This window comes from Solea solea, chromosome 5, assembly GCF_958295425.1.
Source record: "Solea solea chromosome 5, fSolSol10.1, whole genome shotgun sequence".
Classification (NCBI taxonomy): Eukaryota; Metazoa; Chordata; class Actinopteri; order Pleuronectiformes; family Soleidae; genus Solea; species Solea solea.
This window is the reverse complement of record NC_081138.1, coordinates 19,356,960-19,383,420: the sequence shown is the minus strand read 5'-3', so window position 1 is coordinate 19,383,420 and position 26,461 is coordinate 19,356,960. Positions and strand designations below refer to the sequence as shown.

The 26,461-nt window shown below is 40.7% G+C and overlaps 1 protein-coding gene across 1 annotated transcript; it reads right to left on the bottom strand.

Annotated features, from left to right (window-relative positions):
- Nucleotides 1–862: 862 nt before the first annotated feature.
- Nucleotides 863–25,731, bottom strand: LOC131459468 (solute carrier organic anion transporter family member 3A1-like). Its single transcript, XM_058629339.1, has 10 exons — nucleotides 25,133–25,731; nucleotides 21,203–21,662; nucleotides 10,438–10,536; nucleotides 9,999–10,268; nucleotides 9,720–9,884; nucleotides 9,410–9,608; nucleotides 8,277–8,412; nucleotides 7,984–8,156; nucleotides 6,295–6,359; nucleotides 863–6,106 (listed from the first exon to the last, which is right to left on the bottom strand). The coding sequence occupies exons 1-10, from the start codon at nucleotides 25,292–25,294 to the stop codon at nucleotides 5,730–5,732; spliced, it is 2,106 nt and encodes a 701-aa protein (XP_058485322.1). The 5' UTR covers nucleotides 25,295–25,731; the 3' UTR covers nucleotides 863–5,729.
- Between the last annotated feature and the right edge of the window lie 730 nt (nucleotides 25,732–26,461).

Genomic DNA, 26,461 nt, shown 5'->3' with positions numbered 1-26,461 from the left:
CTCGGCTGGCTGTTGTGGCTGTGCAGAGAGGCCTGTATAAAGGTCATGGCAAAGCACAAGGACATTATATATATATATAATTAAACCACTGTTAGGATTTATCTTCTTTTGTGTATGCATTGAGATGTGAAAAGAAAAAGTGACCTTTCGCCCTATCTGACCACATGGAACTAGGTAATTTCTGCCCCTTGGTGTCTTTCATTATATTCATTTTGAAAACAATAACAATAAGTAGTTTGATGATATTGTGAAGCAGCTTGCAATCATGGGAATTGCTGAACGGGGAGAGATTCAACAGCAGATCCTTCAGTGACAAAAAAAACAAAAAAAAAACAAAAACAACAAACTATCTAGAAGTACGAAATATTTTATTCCTCATTCTGATGTTTCACAGAGGATTTGCCTCAGAATTTATAGCTGTTCTATACATTAGTGTACAAATGAAGTAGTGCATTTGCAGTGTGCTTTACATTTGACACAGAGGTAACCAGAAATCATGCAACTAAGGCTGTTTGATAACCTTAGACATCATATATATATACGCACATATATATAAATGCCAAATTCTCCTGAAGTTAAATAGAACTGGCTATATATTAAAAAGCCAATCGGGGGCAAAAATAACTAATTTTTGCATGGAATTCGATGGGATAGAACATACTTTTTTTACTTAATTTATGATGTCAGTACACATTTTCCTAAGGTGGTAATCTCAATCTCTAGTTTTTGGTATTTAATAGATAGATAGATAGTATGTCTGTTTTGTTAATCACATTCCCATTTAAAGGAAAATAAACAGTAACATGTGGCACATGGTCCTTTCGTTTGGTTTGATGTTAATGATCACACAGAAAAGGTCATATTAAAACCAAAAATAGTATATTTAATGTATTTACAATGAACACACAATCATGTAACATTTCCCAAGAATTATACAGAACATAAAGCTTTTGAATATAAATTTATGTCATTAAAAGAAAAACGTAAAACAAACCCAAAGATGCAATCGCGCAAAGGTGAAGGTCTTTGTGATACTCTGTAAGTATAAGTGATATTTTCTTCTTTTGTTGCCCGTTTCCCTCTACAAAGGTCCCCTCAATGCAGAAAGCCATGGAATTCACATTATGACTATCGCCCACAACAAACGCAAACACACTTTAAGACCATCACTAACATGGTTAGCACATGGTTTTACTGTGAAAAAAAAAGGCAACATGCTGCCTAAAGGCTTATCTATTTGCATATGAAGAGTTTCCATCCAAAACAACATCCTTCATCTACTAAACTTGACTGCTCTTAACAATGGCAACAAAGTAATCTGGTCCAAGTAATTCTGGACTTATTTACAGGTAACACTTCCAATATTGGCAGATAAGTACATATTTTCCCACAGATGTTGTAGTATTTGGCAGTAAACTCTTCATATATCAATACTTCCGTCACTAAAGATCTGTTACAAAGATCAACCTGCTCGTACCAAAAGGCAAAGTCATCAAACAAAAATGACAAGAAAAATAAATTTATAGAAAAAAAACTGATGTGTAAATAAGCAGTTTTCTCATCACAAGGCAAAACATCTCCAGCACATTTAGGTGCAAAAAGAAACAGTCCTTTCGCCGCAGGTGAATACATGGTCAAGCAAGTGCTGTCCCACTTGCCAGCACACCAGACCTACAATATGTTGGCTTCTTCTTCGTACGTGTAGAATGTTACAGTGCACAGGTTGATATGGCACAACATTGGCTTCCATCACAAAGTCTCAAGAGTAGAAGCTTAATATCCAGGCACAGGTGCAGGAATTGCTATCTGTGAAATTTGGCTGATTCACTACAGTCAACCATAATTACCGCACCAGGTCGGGCTGGAGCTCAACCGTGGTGTAATTTGTTTCAAGACGAGTATTGTTTTCATATTTGGAGCAAAGCAACAACCAGTTAGCTTTGCCACAGATGGAAAGACAAAATTAGACTATAACTTCACTAGTAGAAAAAGTCCTACATATTAACAGTTATTACATCCTAAATAAATACTGCTTTCTAGACCAATATACAATATTTTATAGGCAATATGTTTTGGGGACAATGATATGGTGAAAGTAAGTGGAGGGATATCACAGAAAGGCTACATACGATCTGCTCTGAGCTCCAGCGTGTTGAGACAAGTTCTCTGCAGGATGTTACAGAACACTTCTATGGTGTCACTTTGGCACTTGTATGGTACTATTATGTACAGAGGAGTCAGCATTATGACACACTGGACATTACAGATATCAAAATACAGCATCACCTGTTGGGAGTCGCTAAGGAGGAAACAGCAAACCAGCTGGGAATGTTGGGTTTCATTATCCTCCTGTCTATTAGAAATGTGGAAGCTTCCTTTTTTTTTAATATTTATTTGTGTATTTTCTGTACACCTCAGCATAATGTCTGTCTGTAATAAATGTCCTGCCAGGGATAATTTAAATTTGGGCTTGAAAAGTGTTCCAGGCCCAGATTTTCCTCCACTGTAAGGATTCAAGTGTCAAAGCAGCTCTAAAAAATCTGTGGCTTTTTCTGTCAAACATCAAACCCAGCAGATATTAGTCTGGCGTGGTTTGGCATAGCTCTCTTTCAAACATAGGTCCATTAGGAAGTGATCTCAAACAATAGTTTCCTCTCCATAGATTTCCTGATGCTAACACAGGAGGCGTCAACTGAAACACTTCTCTTTCACTTTAAATGAAGCAACATCAAGTGTCCCCAAATTGCATTTTTTTTTGTCCCCCATGCGTCTCTTCACTTGTGTTGCATATGAAAAATGCTCAACTTTCCAACTTTATATGCAAATATTCCAGCACATTTAGTTCAAAATCTACACAGTCCAAAACAGAGCTCTTGTTCTCCTTGTGACCAATGTGTTTTTTGTCAGACAAAGTGCACCCAACAATGGTGGACATCACATCACCATCACTTTACCGACATTAGCAACTACCGCCAAGCATTAATGTGACACTTACGTCAGTCCCATGTAAAGCATCAGTGCATGGCAACGTTTAAATAACAAACTATTGGTTCAGTGAGGTGCTAAACTAAATACATTGTGAGTTGGTTGAGTGGTTTAGTTCTAATCTCCACTCATAATAGGCAAAAATAACGATTAAAGTAAAATGAAACCAAGCAGTGGAAACCTTTGAAAGAGTAGTAGGCAACTGCAACTAACTTCCAGTTTAACATTGTGGGAAACTCATTTTCTTGCCAAGCGATGTGAAGGCTGACACCACTCTAATGTCTGTACAGTAAACATGAAACTGTAGCCAGCAGCTGGTTTGCTAAATTTAGGGCAAAGGTGGAAAACAGAAGGAAAAGTTTGCCTGGATCCAGTGACAAAATCCATCCACGAGCAACTTTTAAGACTTAACACTTTGTATTTAATTACCTGCAAAAAAAAAAGTTTATGGGGAAGGGACGATTTGCGGGGATACTTCGCGGGGTTCAGTGTCGCTTGGCAAGAAAGTTTCCCAAAATGCTGAAACACTCCTTTAAGTCCCTGTGTCAAACCCCAAAATGGATTAAACATCTGTGGCAAACACATCTATTGCAATGGTTAGAAGCTGGACAAAAACGTCCATATTTTTGATGCAAAACATATTAAATACTTACAAAGTAAGGCAGGGAAGAAAAAAAAACAATATAGTCGATATAAAGTGTATATGTCAGAAATCAGAATCCCATAGAAAAACATCTGTAAGATTAAGACAGTCACTGCAGTGTGAGTGATTATGAGTCAGCTGAGTTTGTTTTTTTTTTGTTTGTTTTCTTTAAATGTTAACATCACAATGCAGTATGCATTATAAAGCTTTCCTGTGGTCAAAAATAGAATTTACAGGCCACTAGAGTTAAATGTGTCTTTAACCACTACCATGTCCATCAAACCACAGTGTGTGTGCAACTTTGTGACATACTAAATATTTATTTATTTATTTTCTATCATCACATGCATTACCAGCATGCTGTTAAAGGAACTAACTCTGGCTGCGTCATGCTACGCCGTGTCCGCCGACAGCTAGCCCACCACTATCACCACTGTGTTGACTTGGCGTTCCACTTAAATGCCTTTTGCGCTCGCTCGCTCTCAGCGTCAGCCTCCGCCTGCCTCAGCTCTGTACCGTGTACCTTTTGGAGAGTCTTATTATACAATGTTCCCTACATGGTATTTATCTTGTGTTTCTATGTATTCCATGCATTACTGCTGAAGGTGGCATCCCCAAGAGTGGAAGTAAACCACTAAGTCAAACTGTATCTCTTCATCTTCGTCTTCATCTCCCAGTGACATGAGAGGCAGAATTATACTATAAATTATAAACGTTCTCATAAATGTTGCAATTCCATGTACTGATGTGAGCGGGCCCCACATCATTCCTTTTTATCCTCACTCATTTTGAGTATGATGAAGTATATATATGTATACTGTAAGTCACCCTTACAGTATAACGGAGATGTGTAACGGAGATGATCAACTGATTTGAGTGAAGTAGAAAAAAAATGCTTTTGTGGCGGTAAAACAGACATTTGGTCTCAGAAGCTTGTCTAGGATTCATTATCATAGCACAGTAAAGGGATCATCACATTTAACAGTGAACCATGTTGGTGGTGCACATGGAAGTGGTGGCTCAGTGCTCCCTACAATGCTCCCTATTAGTGTTGGTTTTGCTCGTATCTGCACACAGGCACTCCTCTACCTTCCACAAACGTCCTCTAGAACGACAACAGGCCAATTCCATGGAAAGCAAATAAGAGAGACACGTGGGTATAGCTACCTTGTAAATGCAAAGTCACAAACATGTAAAATAAATTACTGCAGTTAACTTCTGAGTTGTTTTGGGAAATATGGTTTATAGTTGTTTTAATTTTTCATTGTACTCAGTATATTAGAGCCTGGGTCACTGCACAAGTGCAGAATGGCAGATATGGATTGGTTCAGTTTGGTGTATAGATATTTTTTTGTATATATATATATATATATATATGTCTAATTAGGTTAATTATAATAAAAATAGAGTGAGGGTAGGTGAGTTATTGGCACCAGTGTGTAAATGTGTGGCGAGGCTGCCTGGTTACCTAAAGTGAGACTCCCTGAATGGAAAGATCCCAGTTGTGCGACAACTGTGTGTTCTTCGCATCTGAAAAGTGCTCTGAAAACAAGTTAAAAATGCATCTGACGATGGACACGTTACATCAACTCTCATTCTTTCTATTTAACATGAAGACCTGAGAAAATATTCCCCTCTAAAGGAAAACAAAACTGTCCACTGATCCACTGATGAACAGGCCGTTTACTGCCGCTCACACAGCCCTGATTCTGCGCTACATCTCAACCTAATGTGACTAAATCTTTCTGTAAAGAAAAGCTCTCCTGATGTCCTGGTAGAAGAATTGTCCTGGATGCAAATCAACATCCCCCGTTTAAAATCTCTGGTGGTGTTTTAAGTCTAATTTCTCCTCTCTTTTCTCTTTCTTGTCAACAAGGGAGGAAAAAAAAACAGCACAACCAAAAAGACTGGATAAATTATATTTAAGTAAAAATTATAGCGGATAAAATTGAGTGCAATGTGAATGGGAAATTATTGTTAAGTCTGAAAGGAGAATAAAACCCTTACCCAGGACTTTCTTCTAAACCAGTACAACAACAGAGAAACGTATTAGGTCAGTAGCATTAATAGTTCTAGTCTGCAGTCCCTGGAGAGAGCGCCACTATAAAACTGACTCCATGTTGTTACTCAGCTCTTGGTCCTCCAGGTTGTATATGAACTTTGTCCTGTTGGCAGGGTTCTGCGTGATTTCCTTGCCTAAATTGTCCAGAGTCACGTTAGAGGCAAAGAGTTCGGTGGGAGTGAGGTAGCCCTCACTGTTCTTGATGTATTTCTTGTAGTTCTTTCTCAAACACTGCCACGTGGTGGTGTACAGGATGAAGGCCGACGACTTGAGGACGATGGCGATGCTGACGTACAGGTGCCTGTAGGCCACGTTATCGTACAGCATGCACGCTCCCTTCTCGCCGCACACAGAGCTCCAGAACAGACAGGTGGAGTCGATGCCCATGCCGAAGATCAGAGGGGGAGGGATGAAACCTGGAGGATGATTTGTGAACAGACAGGAGGTCAGATTGGATTTGAGTTCTCCTTTCTATTTACACAGACAGACCATTGAGGTTCCTTTCAACCAGGCTGTGTAGATATACATTCATGTCAAATTGTGTAGGAAATACACTATTTTGAAAAGTATTATAAGACTTAATTGAGAACTAAATGTATCTTACCTATAAGTCTCAGGAGCAGGAACAGAACTCCAAGAGCATATGATTTAAGCTCTGGACTTACAGTTCTGAAAGAGAGAAACATCGGAGATGAGTTACAGCACTTGCGCTTGTGTTAAGTGGCCATCTGTGGTTGACCAACAACCAATCCAGATAAGGGTTTCCTCTGCTACACACTCACAGACCTGTGAGCCACATCCACTACAGTTAAATAATAATTCACTGCTGTTATGACACCACCTCCTTTGGCTGCTGGGCTGGCTATGTGTCTGTATGTGTTTGTGTTACAAATACCTAGAAGGTGTGGTTTTGTCATTATGTTTTGGAAACACCTGGGTTCAGTGTTCCCAGGAACAATTAATCCATTGACCGATTTGTATGTTCTGCAACTGCGTGGTGCTGCCATTACTGTGAGGCAGGTCGCCGTTACTCAGCGTGTGTGCTGCTGTCTGAATTGGATGGATGGAGTGCATTGGTAGCTTTGTAACTAGAGGGTAGGTTTGGTGTCCTGTATGTGTTCATAGGCTATAACTGCTTTCCACTGTTGGGGTCAACAAAGGCTTAAGCCTTTTAAGTGTTTATCTTTTTTGCCTTGTAGTGTTTTGGCACACGTCAGTTTTTGTGGGTGCGGGGGTTAACCCTCAGAACACAGACCATGTAGGCTGCTTTTTTCAATTTACTATGTTAAAATGTAAATACAGAGGCAAATAAGAATGTGCAGTATAGAGGGCCTTATGTCCTTTTTTTCAGCACAACCTACAGGCAATCTGAGGAAATTATCCATCTATGCATTTTCTACCACTTTATCCTCCATATGAGGGACGAGGGGGGTGCTGTGTCAATTTCAGCTGACATGGATGATAGGAGGGGTACACCCTGGACAGATCGCCAGTCCACCTCCAGGGCCACATTGAGACAAACAACCATTCACTCTCACATTCACACCTATGGTCCAATTTACTTAATCCCCAAATTGCATGTTTTTGGACTGTGGGAGGAAACAGGAGAACCTGGAGAAAACCCACGTCCAATTTTCACCAACTATATAAAAACACACACACAAAAGTTTGCTTGGCTCATTTTTATGAAAAAAATAAAAATAAAATTGTACGGTCTATTTTGTCACTTGTGCACAATTATCGCTACTCCCTAAATAAATATGTGATATAAAATGAATCAGAACTTTGACTCAACAACAGGATGTCCATATAAGGAGTTGTATATTATTTCCACAGCAATTTACCAAGAGTGATCTGTGCTGTGCTCCATACCACTGCTCACTGATACAAGGAGATGTGCCACAAGTAACCATAAGACTAGGGGTGAGTTAGGCCTTTTTTAAACTGCCAAATGGGATTCACTTCAAATTTAAAGAGGTGTGTCTCAATTTTTTACTCCGACACTCACTTACAACTTCAGAACTGGTGACACAAGAGCATTGCAGTATACACCAGTTTCCTCTGTCACTGAGTTTTTCTTGTTCAATGGAGAAATTCTGCAATGTGATTTGAGCAAGAGAACAAGATGTATGTATTTATTCCTAGTTTAGTTTTCGGTACTCATGTCATGTAACGTGTGTCATGTGCAACTGGGACTTCCAAAATGACTGCGGCTCCATCCTTTTTCCTTTCACAGCTATACATGGCAAAGGCTCCCTCTTGTGGAGCTAATATGCAATAACGGGCGTTATACCTGATGAGGATGATGACAGATGGTGTCTGTGCCATAGCGCCGATCATGCTGCACACACAGATCACACACAGGAAGGTGAGGAAGGCCTGCTGACAGCCTGGACTGGGACACTTCCCCGGTAAAGCCACCGCCTCCTCGTTGTTGCTGGATATACACGTACAGCTGGTCAGGTTCTGACACAAAGACAGATTAAGAGGGGGGATTGGAGTTTAGTTTCTCTGCTGCCTCAGTGAAGACTGCTGCACAATATGAACGTGTGCTGTAGACACCATTATACAGCTTGTGTCACTCACTGGTTTGGTGCAGCCAGCAAAGCAGGCTGAAAGGTAGGTGACGCCATTGGAACCACAGACAGGACTCACTGATGCTGTGTAGCAGTTACAGTTACTGATGCATGCTGACTCCGGCCGCTGCCATGACTGCAATGTCCTGTGGAGGAGGTCAAAGTTTACACTAGAGAAAATACCCAGATAGCATCCACATGTGGGCCACTTTTGGCAATGATGTAGCACTGCAAGTCTTTATCTGGCCCAGACAAAAAGTGGTCCATGTGATAAATAATAAATATGGCCCAAACGTCCTCAGACAAATGTGGGCCACCTTTGGTAAATATTTGGCACAATTGCTGACATGAGGCTGACACGTGGCAGCTAAGTGGTCAGCTTGTGGCCCAGATATGGAAAACAGGAGCAGACTGCCCAAGTGCCATCATTCCATGCCGTATGTGGGTCAGATGACCAGTTTTGCAATCTGGTCTAAATGGAGCACACTATAGGCTCAATATTTTACCAGTGAATACTGAAAATTAACAGTAAAACAAATAGATTCCTGACATTTTAAGTTTTACAACAAATATTAATTTTATATTAAAATCAGAATTAAAAACTGAGAAACACAAAAACACATAACCTTTTTTTTGGCCTCCATTAATACCCACTTATATTGATTGTTTTGTTTCTAATGGATGAGTAATTCAATAATCTACACTGGACAGACATTATGGCTTTTGTGATTTAAAGTCTCTTACACATGACATAGAAATGCACAGGAAGTAAGGGCTAGTTTAGTATTTTGGAAAATGCACATTTGGTGTACTGCCAAGACTTAAATGAGATGAGTATTGTCCGCGTATATGCTGAGCTAAGCTAACTGCCTGCTGGCTTAATCTTATTTACCATATAGACATGAAAGTGGTATCAATCTTCTCATCTAATTCTTGGCAAGAAAGTGATGAGAGTTTTTTTTTTTCAAAATCCTGTAAATGCTGCAGTAACACAGCATTTATTAATGTGAGGCGAACAACAAACAACTGAAGAAAACATGCATATCAATGGCAATCAAGCACATTTACAGCAAACAAATGAAAGACCCATGTATTACTAGAAGCCTTGAGTCTTCATTCATGAGAGCAGCTTATCACTCTTACTCGTTGCCATAGGTGACGGTCACCCCTGCCACAGGTCCAGTGTTGCACCCCAAGAAGAGGAAAGAGACATAGCAGGCAGTTGACACCAGGTTGACCAGCATGGCCATACGAACAGCGCCCAGAGCCGACAGGTTCAGCTTCTTCACTAGCAGCCCCCCGAGGAAGATACCCAGACAGGCACAGGGGATAGCTGTCATACCTGGGGCGAGAAATACAGAGATGTTTTTTTCCTAAAATTCCACTGATAATAACTTTAATCTGGCTGTTTTTTACCTCGTTTGTTTTTAATGACAAAACTATTCTTGCCTACCTAGCAGCTGATTGGCTGACGAGGTGGTGAGGTTGAACTGCTGCTCCAGGTATTTGCCGAGGAAGGCGGCAAAGCCAGCGACCACGGCGATCTCCATGCACGCTGCCAGTGTGATGCAAGTGAACACCGGATTAGACAGTAAGTGCCTGGTAACCCGGGGGATGACTGAGTCGGTGAAGAGGAGGAGAAGAAAACAGAGAAAGTGGTTCAAAATCATATACATAATTTTGGTTTATTTTAATCATTTTCCCCCCTCTGCACCCTCTGTTTCCCCTTTACCTCTCAGGTGCTCACAGACCGTGAGTCCACTGTTCATATCAAAGCCATGAAAGGTCGCTTTAGATTTAGAGCCCTGGTAGTCCATGGACAGAGAAGGAGGCAGCATGGCCTGCTCACTCTCCCCGACACCATCCATGCTCTGCTCGTCCAGTGCCTGGGGAAAGCCGAACATGAAGAGAGCTGACACGAAGAGTAAGGCACCACAGAGGAGAAAGCCGCCCCACCATGCCCCGATCCAGCGAGGGTCATCTGGGGTGATGTCCAGCTTACCTAAACAGAAGGTAGCGTAATTAGCACAATGAATAGAATGTAAATGATGATGTGAGATAACATTTTTACTGCTCATTAAGAGAAAATCAGAATGGTGTTTAGCCCAGTGGGATGACCACAAATATAACATGTGCAATTAAATGTAAATTAAGAGTAAACACCAACTCACTTGTGTCAATGAAGACGGCATCAACATAGACTTTGGTACAGACGGAACCTAAGATGAAGCCACAAGCCGGGCCAAACACTAATGTTGAAAATAAAATACCTGAAAGACAGTAGAGAAGAAAGCAAAATTCAAACATCAGTTAAATAAAATAGAAGAAATACAATATTCCCCTGCTAGTTTCCTAAAATCTACATTCATTTTCACTTACTTTGACAATAACTGCACTTCTATTGATGATTCAGCAGAGGGCAGCATTGTATATAGTGGAACATGTTCATAACAAGCCCCTTTAATTAAACATGTCGTAACATCAAGCTTCTGTTCCCATGAGAGCACTTGTGTTATTAGATTCACCATATGATTGAGACCTGCGTGTATTCTATTCAAGGAAAGATTAGGTTCTGCGTCCACGCCAAAGGACTTTACCAGATGTCTCCCACTGGCAGATTCCGTCACTGTCGATGTAATATGCTGCTCATAGGTTCCATCGATCCATTTTCTACCACGTTATTCTCCACATGAGGGGTAGCTCATAGGTTGCACAGGTTAATTGATCCAAGACTAGATTATCCCGCAGGATCATAAATAATCAAGCAGGAAATGTGGCTGTTGGTGTAAGAGCAATGGGGAGGCACTGACACGGCTGACAGCCCAGAGGCTGACAGGTTTCAAATAAGCAGTACAGGACAGTGTGTGATTGTGAGGCTGGCGTTAAATGGAATAGAGCTGCAACTAATGATTATTTTTTTATAAAAGATTAATCTGACAATTATTTCCTTCATCAAATCGATTCATCAAAATGAATCGATTATCAAAATAGTCGACGATTAATTCAGTAATCGATATTAAGCGATTCAAAAAGTGAAATAATAAATAAATTGAAAAAGTGAGTTCTGGCGTAGCATCACTGCTTCATAGCAGGAGCATAACAAATGATGCATCCATTTCCCTGTGAGGGTTGTAATCATAACTGCTTTGGTCAGCAACATTAAATGTGGTTATGATTTATGTGATTTCTGGTCACCATGAATATACAGTGATTTAAACATTTACTAGACCACCACCAATAGCCACAGCTGCCCTAAATTAACAGCATTGGTAATTATTAAAATAATTTTTCATGTTTTCATAACAGTTAATACACCAGTATGTAGAAGCTCTTTAACCTAAAATTATTGATTATATAACATTATTATTATAATAATAATAATAATAATAATTATAGTAATTTACATAAAATTTACAGAAAATGTGGTTTAGTGGTTGAATGTTATGCTTGATTCCAGTGAGCCGACTCAAAGTTGGATATTTGTGAAATAAATAACAATAATATTTTTAGTTTTAAACTACTTTTTGACGACTTTTATGTTTTCTCGTTTTATATGGATAACAATTCCAGTTTATCTGTAAAAGTAATATTGTGGCCACTTGTGTTCCACCTCTTAGGAAACAAACCTTAGAAAGATGCCAGAAAAGTAGGTAATGAAAAAAAACGCACTATAAATTATGGTCAGTACCTGAGTTTACAGCCCAAACATGACTCAGCTAAAATGCTTTTTGCTGATTTTTGTTTTACATTTTTACAGACATTTATACACATTTGCAATCGATTTTGGAGTCAGTGCAACTAAATTGAATTCTTTATAAAACAAACAAACATGCTGTTATGTATTAATCCAGGACAGCGGTATTGTTACAGAATGTGGGGCAAGTGTTACAAGGCGATCCTACGAATTACAAAGTGCATTTGAAATTAAAAATAAAAAAACCCAAGACGCCGTGTTTTTACATATCACTGAACTACAAAAGCAGACTCATCCTCTGTTTCTCTGAGTGAGATAAAGTTGCATTACGTTCACTTCAGTGGAGTCACTGATGCCAGTGAGGCTGTGTGTTCAGGTTAACGGATGAGGTTAAAGCAGCGTGAGCGTAACCACCAGCCAATGAGCAGCCTCCTTTCTCCTGCTCTGCCTGCCACTAGGGGTCAAATCACAGACAAACACAGCAGCACAGCTAATCTATAATGGATGTGATGGGGGCAGGCTGGCATGCATGCACACACTTAACACACGCATGCACATGAAACCATAGCAGAAATGTTGGCTGCCAGTGCAGTCTAATCTATAAATCTATAAATTCACATGACGATGAAAGGTCCTGGAAATGGCCTTCATAAGAGAAGCAAATAACGTTAATAGCAGCAAGATTAGGAAGAATTCTGGGAAAGAGACGACTCATAATCCTTTTGCAACAGCTGCTAGACACCAATCAGGAGAAGGATTCAGGACTGATGCCAGTCTGCTTTTACATCTGAGGCCATTTCCTTGATGACACAACAGTCTGTTCTGTGGCTTTAAACTCGATGTAAAGTTAATTTACTGTTTCATAAAACGATATAACATATTCTGTAGTGTTATACCATAATGCTTTTGCCCGATGTCAGCTAGGATTGGCACCAGTGACCCTCATGTGGAGGATAAAGCTGTAGAAGATGGATGGATTCTATTACTTTGACACTTCAAAAAGAAAAGTAAATGAAAAAACATGTGCAATGAATGTGGCATTTTCTATTTTCTAAAAACTAACTCTGATTAATGAATGCATTGTGATTTTTAGGAACGGATTAAAAGACATAAAAAGACTATTTAAAAACGTACAAATCGTATCTATTAAATGTACTGTCGATAGATAATGTGTGATCTAAACCTTTACCCCAACTAGACCTAGGTTTTCATTACTACCAATACCAAAGAAACAAGATCTTTTTTTTTTGAGATACAAATACAGATCAGTCAGATACATTATCCGTGTTATGCTCTGGCAGCTCAGTCTTTGTCTGTGTGACAGAGATACTCCACTAAAGCTGCGAGCGTGTAGAGGATCTGACAGATCCTCCTTGTGTGTCGTTATCATCAGGCCAACAGCTCACTAGACGTCTAACTGTGCTGACACTTCTCTTTCAGCCATTACTTACTGTATAGGAAGAAATCCATGAAAGTCATTTTCAACTGTATCGTGGGCCATTTTTATCCCACATCAGTAACTTACTGTGTATGAAGAACCTGAATTATTTACATCTCTAAATGCTATAACTGATTCAAAGCCTTCTTCTCATTATATGAGATGCTGCTCATTATGGCCACTTCTCTCTTGTTATTTCCTTTCTGTGAAAAATATTCTTCCTCATTACTTTGATGTCGGCCTAACCCTCAAAATGTCTATCTGGACTTTTTTTTGTGTGCTTATTTTAACCATAAAAGGACCAGAGAATGTCCTGTAAGTGCTTTTGCTGGGTTTTTTTTCAGAATAACTTCCAAGTAATTTACAATTTACTGCATGTTTAAATACTGTTTTAACACTTTAAAATTAAGAAACTATGTTAAAGGGTTAAATATACTAAAATGCAATAATCAGCCTATAAAACATCAACGATATGTATTTGTCTGTTATCAAACATAGTACATACTGTATATCACAGGAATATTACAGCGTATAAAAGGGCTTATGTTTACTGGTCAAAAACCAACAACACAAATACGATAGTCCGTATCAGTATCAGTGCGATACTTTATTGTCGTAACAGACGTATGATCCTTACAGTCCCTCCTGATTTAGTGGTGGGTTGTGCTTTGAGCGGAGTGACATGTTTAATTGCTTTGTCCTGTATTGGCAGTTTATTCCCCTATTCCCCCTTTAATCCCAGATTGGGTCAGGGGGAGTTTCTAGCAAAAAAAAAAAAAAATCTATACTAAATCAAATATGCTAATGCAATCTGCTTTAATGACCCCTCTAAAAGATGACAGCAGTTGTTGGAAAAACAATAGAAATCAATGTTGACTTTTACTTGATAATTCACTGTTTGGAAAACAATGTGACATTATTTGTATGTATGCTGCATCTTTTAAATGAAAACAGGCCCAGTGTGGAACATTACTATCAGACCTGACTTAGGGAGCGCTTGTGTTTACACCAGCAGCACAGGGGGCGGTCATTCTGTCAAACTGCTGGATGACCAGGTTTTTTTTTGAGCCGTAAAATTCACATCTGAAACCTTTCGTGTCATACTTCCCCCTGCTGTCTCACTTTACTAGCACAATGTTGCTGTGGCCTTCATCTGTCTTCACATAAGATGAATTGCTTCCCGTGGGAAGTGCGGTAATGTTGTCTGGTGACACAAGATGTAAACACGGCTACAAAGACAAACACGGAGCGAGTCATGTGGAGTCATGATAGGCTTTATCTGCATTGTGTGAACTCATTTGACAATGGTTTCAATGGAAATTTAACCTGACCTGATAAGCGGTGTCTGTCCCTCCTCTATGGTCTATGACCAGCAGCAGGACGGAGTGCAGCAGAGGCAAAGTCATACAGTGAGACAGGACTCCTGTACCTGGTTGAACTGCCAGGTCCAGCACATGAATAATTACTCACTCAGACTCCATTATGGCAATATTCAATCACTGGTACTTTGTATCTTGGCAAAGGTAGCCCTAAAAGGTGCACAGTGCACACATATAACAACCTGGGCCGGACCTAACGGACAGTGTGTGCTGAGTCAGCGTCCATTTCTTCCTCTGCTGTCCTACAGAGGAAGAGTAATGGCTGCACTGGAGTGAAAACGTTTTGCTGCAGAGGACTCTCGACTTTCAGCTTCACGGTGCCTCATTATACGCATTATGAATAGAGGTTAAGATATGAGGCAGGAATAGATGCTGACCCACAGCTGGACCCCTTCAGCTCCATAGGCTCATTTCATACAGGACATTTCTGTACTGTACCTTACTGATTTTGTTGCTGCCATTTGACTCTCCGCTGCAGGTTTTAAACATGTCTGTTGCAGCTGTTGTTGTTGTCGTTGGCTGTGCAGCATGATATTGGCCAAAAAAAAACGGCACAATGCGTGATTATGTCTTTCTACGATACAGTTGATAAACTGCATTGTATATATATAGGAATATAGGATTTTTTTTTTTGCAGATTAAGTAAGCCAAATAAAACTAGAGGCCTCTTAATAGCCTTCCCAGTCAATGCACTGTAATGTTCCGGCAGTGCTCACAAAAGACAGGAATGTACATTGTGAGGCAAAACAAGATTTACACTTCCATTAGGAAGATACAAACATTTACACAGCATCCCATTAAGAGGTAAGCAGGCACTGTACTGTAAAAATGCACAAATGCATACTCTAATTGAAAATCTGTTTCTTTTCGAGGCTCTGTGAGCGATACAATAGATGGGAGGCTTCGTTGCCTTTGCCTTGGGTATCAGTCAAGCAGCAGACAACAATCAATAACCTAATTACAATCCACCCCGGACATGATGGTCCACACAGCTCAGGAGTGGGAAGGTCTGAGAGGCCATTTTCTCCTCCTATCATGGGTCACAGCTGGTTGTATACAGTAGGACATGTGAGCATTATAATATTGACATTGACTTGCAATTTTATAAATATACTCCAACTGTATGCACTCACATACTGTATATGCAGATAATGCAGCTGCTGCAATGTCAACTAAATACCAAGAATGGCACGATACTGTAGTGTAGGTCCAAGTCTATTGGCCTGTCAGTCAGCACGCAGTGAAAATAACCCGTCAGTTACTGGATTGATTGTAGGTCTGCAAGAAACTAGTGATCATTTTCCTAATCAATTCATCTGTCAAATATTTTCTTGATAAGTTGTTTGGTCCATAATGTAAATGGTGTACTCCAAAGATTAAAATGATTAGCTATCCAGTGTTAATGATTTCTTTGTTATGTAGAGCAACAAAACCAGATGGAAAATCAAAAACTGTGGTTTAATCAGTGGGATTTCTGCAGACAATCCCACCACTATAGCTGTGTCCCATTTAAGGGTGTGGATCCTCCAAAGTGTGGATTTGTCGTCCAGATTTTTGTCAAAAATGCGTTGCAACACTGTGACATACCCTGTCCCTTTTCGACTAGATTCGTCGACTCCTTCAATCGCAGGCTGCGTTAATATCCAAGAATTCTTTGCCAACAGTGATGGGGCCCAAGATGGCCGATGCCGGTTATTGGATGCCAGTGGAGGAATTTGTGTTTAAATTAAAGTAACAGGTTTGATTCACTCGACTAGCTAATATTATACATGATTGTAATGAAACTTTGATTTTTACTAAAAGAGTAACCATGTGAGTAACTCGCAGAAGTAAACAGCACCAGACTGGTATACGGTTTAACTTTGATGATTTAAGGTAAACTCGAGTTTACAGAGTTTACCTTACAGAGGTCATTTTTATTTTTTTATTATTAAACTACAGATTATCACTCTAAACCTGCTTATTTTGCTACGTATATTAATTTTGTTTGTTGGTTTGAAAGAGGGTGGACAACCCACTTCAGCAGGCTCAGAGGTGAACGAGGTCACCTCTTCACTGGAGCTGCGTTGCCTTAAGGTATAACCTACTTTTTACTACCTCAAATATAATAAATTATTATTGTTAAAGTCAGAATGTTATCCGTAAGTCAGTAAGGATAATGAAATTGGACGGCACATGTGTCATTTGAACCCCTGTGTTAAAATACATTGATAAATGTTCTTTGATGAGGACAACTTTGGAGAACATGGACCTACAGGAGAAGGTCACAGTGACGCAGGCGAACCAGTGCATATATCAGTTTGATAATTTTTCATTGTCGCTGTTGTTGACTGCTTTGAATACTTCCTCTGTTTGAGGATTGCAAGTGTCTAAGGTCAGGGGAAGGGGTGAGCTGTAAACCCACTGCTGAAACTTGGCTTTGGTTTGTCCTTCTGCATTAGGTGCTTGGGCAAAAGTCTGCCACTGCTCCCCGTCTTTATCCCCTCCATCCCTGAGGACGGACCGCGGGCAAGTTTCAGCAGTGGCTGAACAGGAGGAGGATGACAAGAAGGATCAGGATCAGAGGCAGCACAGAGGGAGAGAAAGAAAGAGGTGCAGGGAGCATGAGCTCCTAAAACAGAGGACATGTGACTCCAGAGAGAGGCAGAACAGAGGTGAGCAGGAACGAGTGCAGGTGCTAATCTGTTAACTAGCTAATATCATTATTACTGGCTAAAGAGTTCACTTATAAAACATATAAAAATATTGAAATAACTGTTATATGTATAACATATAAAATAGGTCTCCATTTCATTAACCAATAACACTAAAACACACTAAAAACTATTTAACCCTTAAACACTGACAATTTGGAAATATATTCCAAATATTCCAACGGTTTCTGAAAGCTGATGTGGTTATTACGGTAATTTCACTCTTGCCGTTGCAGGAAGCCGGCGAATCAGCGTCTTTGTCACCAAGAGGAAAGAGTTGGAAAAACACAAACAAATGTTATTTCAAATATGTTTTACATGCAAAATCTGGTGTTCATGTACAACTACAGTGTTTTTTTGTGTGTTAAAGGGTTAATTATAAGAAAATAAAAATACTTCTATTCTACAACTATAACAAAAAATAATAAATATTTATGTTTATATCTTCTCCTTCCTTGCCACGTTTCCGTTGGTATGATACACAGGACAGATGGAGAGGGCCTGACAGCAGGAAGAGGACTTTATTTTCCCTCATGCAAATCGCATTAGTTTAATTAATGTAATTATTCTGTCATGGTTTTTCACTGACTTGATGATCAAAAATAAGGAACAAAGCATGCTCCGTATCTGTTCAATGCGGCACCTGTCTTTTATCTTTCAAATACAAAAATAAAGTGACGGTGAGCAAACGGAAAGAAAAAATAAAATCTGTTTATTTTTAACAGCCTTCTATTTGATTTGGACACACAGAGGTGATGGACAGTGCTTGAACACCTACGTGTCATTTAAGAAAGAACAGGCCTGCAGTAATGACAGAGCAGATACAGGACAGGTGCATGCTGGGACACTCTTTATTATTTCCAGTCTCATTCAGGCAGTTTTGATGCATGTGAGGTGAAGGTGTGGCCACAACACAGCAGTCTCTCCGTCTATCACATGGTTTGTTAGTAAGCCTGTGGAGAGCTGCTGTTTTAATATTGAATAATCTGGTTAGATGTTCGCTAAACAAGCCCTAACTACTGCTCTGTCACGTCGCATTAGTCCGTTTTTTTTTCTTCTTACAATGCATCCGTGTCTTCACACGTCAAGCTCGTCAAACACACCAGACGCCTTGAGACTAGGAAAAAATAGACGCTGAAATATTGAGCGGCACGTAACAAGCACTGTACGCACTGTATGCAGACCGAGCGCCGTGCAATAACGTAGCCAAAATAGACGACCCAGCAGTCACACTGTAGGAGGTAACCATGGCAATCAACATGCCTGGACTGTCAAAAAAGCAGTACAGTGAGGGGGTGGTGGAAACAAAAAGAATAATGGATTATATCTGTAAGTGTCAAAGGAAGAAGCTTGTGGGATGTTATGAAAGAAATGGCCCCCGTGAAGTCGTCGCTGCACTGACACGGGACGTTCTGTACTGTGGAGTGCACATCAGTACAAAATTCAAATTGAAAGTTATTAAATTGCTGAGGAAAAAATACAGTAAACAGTGGTATCAGACTGTCGACTCCACTCCATTACTGTTCAATCAGAAATAGACAAACACAATCAGATTCACTCTTTTAGACAGAGTTCTCGTTGACGTTTGTAGTTGTGGATGAAACATCTCTACAACTAGGGCTTGTCGTTCAAACATGCTACAGTATATCCCCCAGCGAGGTGAATTTTTAAACATGACCTCCACAAGGACAAGTGTCAGATGTTCTTCAAGGAAAAGTTTTGACAGGTCACCTAATGGGTCTTGCAAATGTACCCCACCCTTCGCCAAACTTCCATTACTACATATTCAGCATATTGTGTTAAGTGCAGTGAATTCCTTTCAGTTTTCTAAAATAGCAAACATATATCGTCAGCCATCTGGTATGAGTTGGCCTCCAGCCAAACAGGATGGTAGGGTGAGTTGTTGGGTGCTATGCTAGCCTTGTTTGCTCTCCTCTCCTCTCCTCTCCTCTTTTCTGAGCACTGCTGTTTGAGAGTGTACACAGACCTTCTCAGTCCTCAAGAGGTCTGTACTGAAACACATGCAGGAGCAATATTACCGGCCAAGAACAAGCAAATATATTCTTGATTTGTATTTTTTAACAGCATGTACACAGTGGTTACTTGTTGTCGGAGGTGTTGCATGATGTTGAAAGTGTGGAAAGTGTACAAGTTTGAAGTATCAGCCTTCTGCCCTCAATGTGATTACACTCACTTTATTCATTCGTAGTCACAGAATCGGTTGCTATAGCAAGAAAATCAAAAATACCACCACTGCTAATAAAAGAGCAAACAATGTATTTTTTACATAAAAGTGCTCAGTATTCACTTCTATGCTCTGTGCCAAAATTGTAAGCATATTATTTTTATATTCTTTTGTATTTAGTTGCATTTTTTTTTTTATCTTCATTTTCAGCCAGATGGAGCTCTGTTACTAGCAGGTCGCTGAGCAGTGAGAAGAACAGGGATGGCACAGAGCCTCCCTGCCTCTCTCTGTACTGTTTCCTTGGCAACTTAGGTAGACAGGCCTTAATGCATGTTATGTTAGCCTGTTAGTTTCTGCTGCTGGCCTCTGAACGTTTGCCGGAGTTTGGAATGAAATGCTTACCTCAAGTGCCACGAAGTCAGAGGAAATAGAGGCTCTTTAAATAATGAGTTATAGTTAATAACAGGTATTTTATACCTAGATATCTACCTAATACACATACTCCCCCGATTTTGTTGTCAAACCATGCACAACTTACTAAAATAAGAGGCTACAAAACATTCACAGTGAGATGGTATTAATGCTGCTGCATATTCGGCGAAAGCTCGACTATGCTGCTCTATTGGACTACTGCCCTTGTTCCAGCATACAATCACTCACAGGGAATCAATTCTTTTGAATGATAGTCAATTTTTAATTCTTTAAAATGAAAGAGCATAAAATCGGCTTCCTTATCAGTTCATCGCATGTCCCGGTTTGAATTTAGCCATATTTTTGTCATTGTTGTCTTATTCTTAGTATACCGGCTTATTCTACTATTTCCATATTTAACCCAGTGGTTGGAAAGTGTCCGGAGCGCCCAGGCCAGCTTGAGTCTGACTCTGATCTGAAATGCAGTAGTAACTCAACTTTCGGTTGCATAATCTGGATGTTTAAATTGGACTTTGAAAAATCTGATTTAAATAGATTTAAATTCTATTTTTCTGATGCCTATTTTTTTTTTATATAGAATTGCACAATTTCCATTCACAGTCATACAAGGCAAGACAAGATAAAGGCAAGACAAAAGCAGTGAGCATATTCTAAGGCACCAAAGACTTAAGTGGTTGTTGATTCTATTAGGTGAGCCTTTTGTTAAGTGTAGGGATGTAAATAAATGTAAATAAAAATCAGCAACAGTATTTTAGCTGAGTCATGTTGTGGGCTGTTTATTTGTTCTTATGGGAGAAGAATATTTGTTACACAGCTGGAGAATTATGTCTGTATCGGCCTCATATCAAGTTTGTGATATCAGTATCAGACATGAAAAAGTAGTGTTGTGCCATTCCTAGTAAAGTGGCTACAATTTGTATTTCCTCATGTCCTCATTGTTTTCAGTGAGAGTGATGAAAACATTTCCATGATCCATCTGTGGGTACTGACCCAGATGTAGATGATTAATTCCTTCCTCTTACTGTTACAAAGATATTTAGTATTGTCTGGTTTCTGGAGTTTAGTTACATCATAAAAACAACAATTTGTCTTGTACATTAGCTCAGCAGACTCACCTATGTACAATGAGGAGTCCTTCCTGTGGACGTGGTCATCGATATAGGAAACTCCCAGTGGCTGGACAGGTGTGGCTCCGATACCCAGCAGCACCTGGGCTCCGATCAGCAGGAGGTACATCATGTTGGTGTTGGCTCTGTTGCCACATTTAAACCCAGAGTCTCGGTTTTCTGACCTGGAGATGTTAGAGCAGATGTCCCTGCCGTCCTCAGCGTGCCAAGAGTCGCCGGCCTCGTACTCATACTGGTGGGTGAGAAACTCCGGCAGTGCTGAAAGCAACGCCCCCAGTGCCATGACGATCCCACCGCAGCCAATCAGACGGGGCCTGTGGGCCTTGGCGCCAAAGTAGCTAACAAACAGGATGAGGGCCAGGTTGCCTATTTCAAAGCTGCTAGCAATGACGCCCACATCGGCACTCTGTAGGTTGAAGCGTCTTTCCAGAGTGGTGAGGACACTTACCTGGCACACAGAGAGAGAGATGAGAGACAAACTGTTGATTACAACTCAGCCAGGTCACTAAGTTCTTAATGCAGGTTTATACACTCAATTACTTTTATTAGATACCCCAAAATAAACAGTAAAAGGGGGCCTTGAGCAGGTTACCTACAATTATTCATTAAAAACTCTAAGTAAGTAAAATAAACGTCATCGATACAGGACACTCCAAGAGGCTGGACCATCACTGGCCACTTTATTAAGTACACAGGAACCCTAATGAAGCGGCAGGATTGGCACGTGGTGTAGTCTTCTGCTACTGTAGCTTCAAGGTTTAACAGTTGTACTAGAAATGGCCTTCTTGGTTGTTACATGGGGTATTTGGTTCGAAATGACAGAAATAATAAGTCAATATCAATTAGTCCACCTGGCCATTCTCTAACCTCTGGCATCAACAGTGCCCTTTCCCCATATAGGTGCTGATCACTGGATATTTTCACATCATGCTCTGTAAACCCTACGGATAGTTTTGCATGAGATTCCCAACAGATCAGCAGTTTCTGAAATACAGATCATAAGGAGCAGCCCATTTGACACCAACAACCATGCCATATTAAGTCACTCAAATGACCTTTCTCACCTCTTCTAATGCTCGGTAGGAACGTCAGCAGTTTGTCTTAACCGTGTCTATATGCCTACATGACGTGCTGCCATGTTGGCTAATAGATATTTGCAGTGACTTGCAGTGAAACAGGTGTATCTAATAAAGTGGCCAGTGAGTGTACACACTCGTTTCCATCCATCCATCCATTTTCTACCGCTTCATCCTCCACATGATTGTCGTGGGGGGCACTGTGCCAATCTCAACTGACATAAGGTGATAGGCAGCAGTCCATCACAGGGCCACACATAGAGACAAACAACCATCCACTCTCACACTCACACCCACGGAGTGTCCAATTTACCTAATCCCCATATTGCATGTTTTTGGACTGTGGGAGGAAACTGGAGAACCCGGAGAAAATCCACGCATACACGGGTAGAACATGCAAACTCCATGCAAAAAGGCCCTTGTTCCGACTGGGTCATGAACCCGGGTCTTCTTGTTGCAAAGTCAAGAGGGCTAGTTTTCTATGTTTGTGTAGAAAATATTTTTTTTAATAATAATGTCTTTTTCCATTAGCAGACTAGAAACAAGGCCACCTGCCACTCCCAACATCAGTAACCTGTTGCTGCCACACAGATGCTGGGCTCCTCTGTGAGGGACAATCTGCTTCTAACATCTTCATCCCCACACTCTCCCACTTTCTCCCTAAACTACCCTGAGGCTAACCTGCTGCCAGCTCGGCAAAGAAAGATAAGTGCTTAAGTGTGACTTCAGGCAAAAAAAAAAAAAAAAACCTAATGCAGCTGCTACATTATGCACATCATACCAGCTGTGTTCTGGGTGTGAGTCACTGAGGAACGGCTTCTTTACGTCAACTGTGTACCGGCTAAGTCAGCACCCCCAAATTAAATGTTGAATTATTTTTAAAACCTTGTTTTTGATCTACCCACCATAAACTGCACAGTGCAAGTTTAATAAACTCTTTCACTTCAAGCCATGACCAGGCAAGATGCAACACAACTGTCCACTTACTCTATACTAAATATAGAGAATGTTTATGATTTAAAAAAAGCTTTTATATAAATAAACAATATTGATGCTGAAGGAGACATGATTGTCCTCAGCTACGTCATGCTGTACTTGGCCTGTTTCAGCCATCAAAGGTGCCTGAATTACAGTCAGTAAAATATGGCAGATGTACCATATATACGTACATGACCTCATACCGGATACTGATGGGAAACAGCCACGTTTTAACTTAAAGTCCAGTTCACATGCAGCTGTGTCTGCCGCGAATATGCGATTGCTGTCGGAGCTTTACAGAACAGACAAAAGAGAAACCCCATTTCATTCTCATTCTGATGAATTCAACGTTTTTTAGTTCCGAGTTACTTAAATTGATTTGTTGAAAAAGCACACGTCATGGGGGGGGGGGAGACGGAGAATAAAAGATGATGACAAACAATATTTTAGGTGCAGCTATAGTGCTTTTGTCTACAGAGGGATTTGCCAAATATGCACTTTTAGTTTGGGATGCTACTTTAAAAGAAGGTGCTCCACTGCAGGGAAAAACTAACGCTCTTTGAACCTGAGACTGGTTCTGGTGCAAAACACATTTGAAATGTAAAGGTCGTACAAATTTATGCCTGATGAGACTCAAACCCCCAGCCAACATTTCCCATACATGTTTGTACTCTGCCATACATCTAAAACATAACTTCTAGTGTTCACTTCCTGAGATCATTAAAAAAAAGTGCTTTCAGTCCCATTCTCTTATCATTCTCTATAGGGCAACTAGGTTTAATGAGGAAAATAAGAATCCTCAAAACAATGGTATGGATTTAGGAAGGTAGCTTGGCCATTTCTGGAAGTAAATGATGCCACAAATCCATAATGATGTCCCTCCTCCTTCTCATGTTGACTTAAAATCATTCATCAACACAAAACAATATTCAGTGATGTGCTAAATGTTCTTTGTTCTCCAATTATGTTGATTTAACTTTAAGACAGTAGTAATAAAAAAGAAAATACCTGACAAAAAAAACTTCAGTTGGTAACACTAAAGTGAGAAGGATACATTAAGACAACCCACTTACATTAGGTTACCAATCGAAGACATTTAAAATAATAATAATAATGTTATACTATAATTTCTACCATTTGAGGTAATTTTGCCTTTCTGAGGGTTCTGTGGTTACATCCATTCATTTAATATTTTGAAAAAAGGTGACCCTCAATCACTCCTGGTGCCAGGCCTGGTCACACAGATAAATCACTACTCCCACAACAGCAACACTTCATAACCTTACATCTCCTTTAAGCAACATTATTTTTGACCAAGCTCTCACTGTAAATAAAGTGTTTGTGAATTCTTTCTGGTGAAAATATAAGCCCTTAGGGGTGACACAGTCACTTCTCCTGTGGTAATCACGTCATCTCTGACTGGGCCTCTATCCTCCAGTGTCAAAGGCCTGTAGGTGGCTGCAGACTGGCCGGACCTTCTTCCTGACCAGTGTTTCATAACCTGCCCACCGACAGACCATCACACACACACACACACACACACACACACGCGCGCACACACACACACACACACACATTAGATTCTCCAGCAGCAACAACGTGCTGAGTGGTGCGGATGCTGCAAAGGCCTGATGGATAATACGCAGCAGCTCATCAATCAGTGAAAGCACCGCGTCCCGCTGTTCCTGGATGATGTGATTATTCTAATGTGATCACAATAACACGATTATTAGCCGCATCAGCGGAAGCGCCGCTCGGCTATTATAACCCGCTGCACCTGCGCCTGTTTGAAGGACGCTGCCTCAGCAGCGCGATGTTAGCGGAGATAAAACGGACTATAAGCGACATCTCTGTGGAAACTCACCAAATAAGCGCCCACTGTTCCCTGTGCCAGCATGAGCGCACATTCCGACACCAGGAAGATCTTGATGTTGGAGAAACATGAGGTCTTTTTCTGGTTGTCCTCCTGCTCCGGGTCGTCGGTGCTGCTGCTCCGCTCTGTGCAGATCTGGTTTTTAACCTGCATCCTTCAGCTCAGGTTCCTGTCGGCATGGACGGCATGAAACTGACCTGGTTGGGTCCGGCGGAACGCATCGGACTCTGTGGTGACGAGCTGCACTGCAGAGGAAGTGCGTTTCTGCTGTCAGTGGCCCGTCTGTGCTGGAAGACAGTGAGAGAAGCACTGCTGTCCAGTCACAGGATTACGCACAGTCCGTCAGCGCTCTCTCTCTCTCTCTCTCCTTTTTTCTCTCTCACCGTGTGTGCAGTCAGTGTCTGTCAGCTCCTACATCACATCTAAGTACGTAGGTAACAGTGTCGCTGTGGCCTGTGAGGCGGCTTCTTCAGGCTACAGCTGTTTCATCACGCACACTCAGCATAACGATCTCCACCCCAGGACCAGTGATGGTGGTGTCGGTTCTACAAGCTCCGCATCCAAGCTGTGACGCTCCTCCCATGCACAGACCAAAGCGGCTCTCTCGCTCTCTCTCTCTCTCTCTCTCTCTCTCTCTCTCTCTCTCTCTCTCTCTCTCTTTTTTTTTCTCTGTCTCTCTGTCTCTCTCTCTGTCTCTCTCTCTTTTTCTCTGTCTCTCTCACTCTCTCTGTCTCTCTGTCTCTCTCTTTCTCTCGTCACTTTGCCTGTGCAGAATTTTAGCTTTAACTTACATTATGTAAGAACTTCATATCACGTCAAAAAAAAAGAGAGATCATGATGTCACAGGAGAATAAGGCAACATGTTAAAGTAACACAATGTAGGATTTGCTCTTGGGTTCCCCCCACTGTTGGTAAACGGTATTGTTTGTTACAATTGTTGTAAAATAATATGTGTTGTGGTAACATGTGCATTTGTTGACAAGCAAATGATACCAAGCAGGACCATACTGTACTGTACCAAACAGAACTGTACCATGATGGACGTAGATGATAAGCAAACTATTTACACTTATTAGTCCAACAGTAACAGGACCAGGTCACCCTTCGAAGTATTCCTCTGCTAGCAGAACGAATGCAAACACTATAGAGTAAAAGCCGGACCAGGATTCTCCCTTGTTCAGTCTCGTATGGCGCTTTACTACTGTACAGTCCCGCCACGCCTCACCTCGTGGCCTTGTACCTCAAACGTGGGCGGAGACATCATAGCCCAGCGGCAAGAAACTGCCGTGACTTTCTTTTAAATGTGACACACAAACTGGT

Excerpts from the sequence above, each read along its gene's own strand:
- LOC131459468 (XM_058629339.1), bottom strand. The coding sequence starts at position 25,294 with ATGCAGGTTAAAAACCAGATCTGCACAGAGCGGAGCAGCAGCACCGAC. Across the intron at positions 21,663-25,132 it reads GAACAGTGGGCGCTTATTTG|GTAAGTGTCCTCACCACTCT; the intron begins GTGAGTTTCCAC and ends TCTGTGTGCCAG. Across the intron at positions 9,609-9,719 it reads GTCAGCCAATCAGCTGCTAG|GTATGACAGCTATCCCCTGT; the intron begins GTAGGCAAGAAT and ends TTCTCGCCCCAG.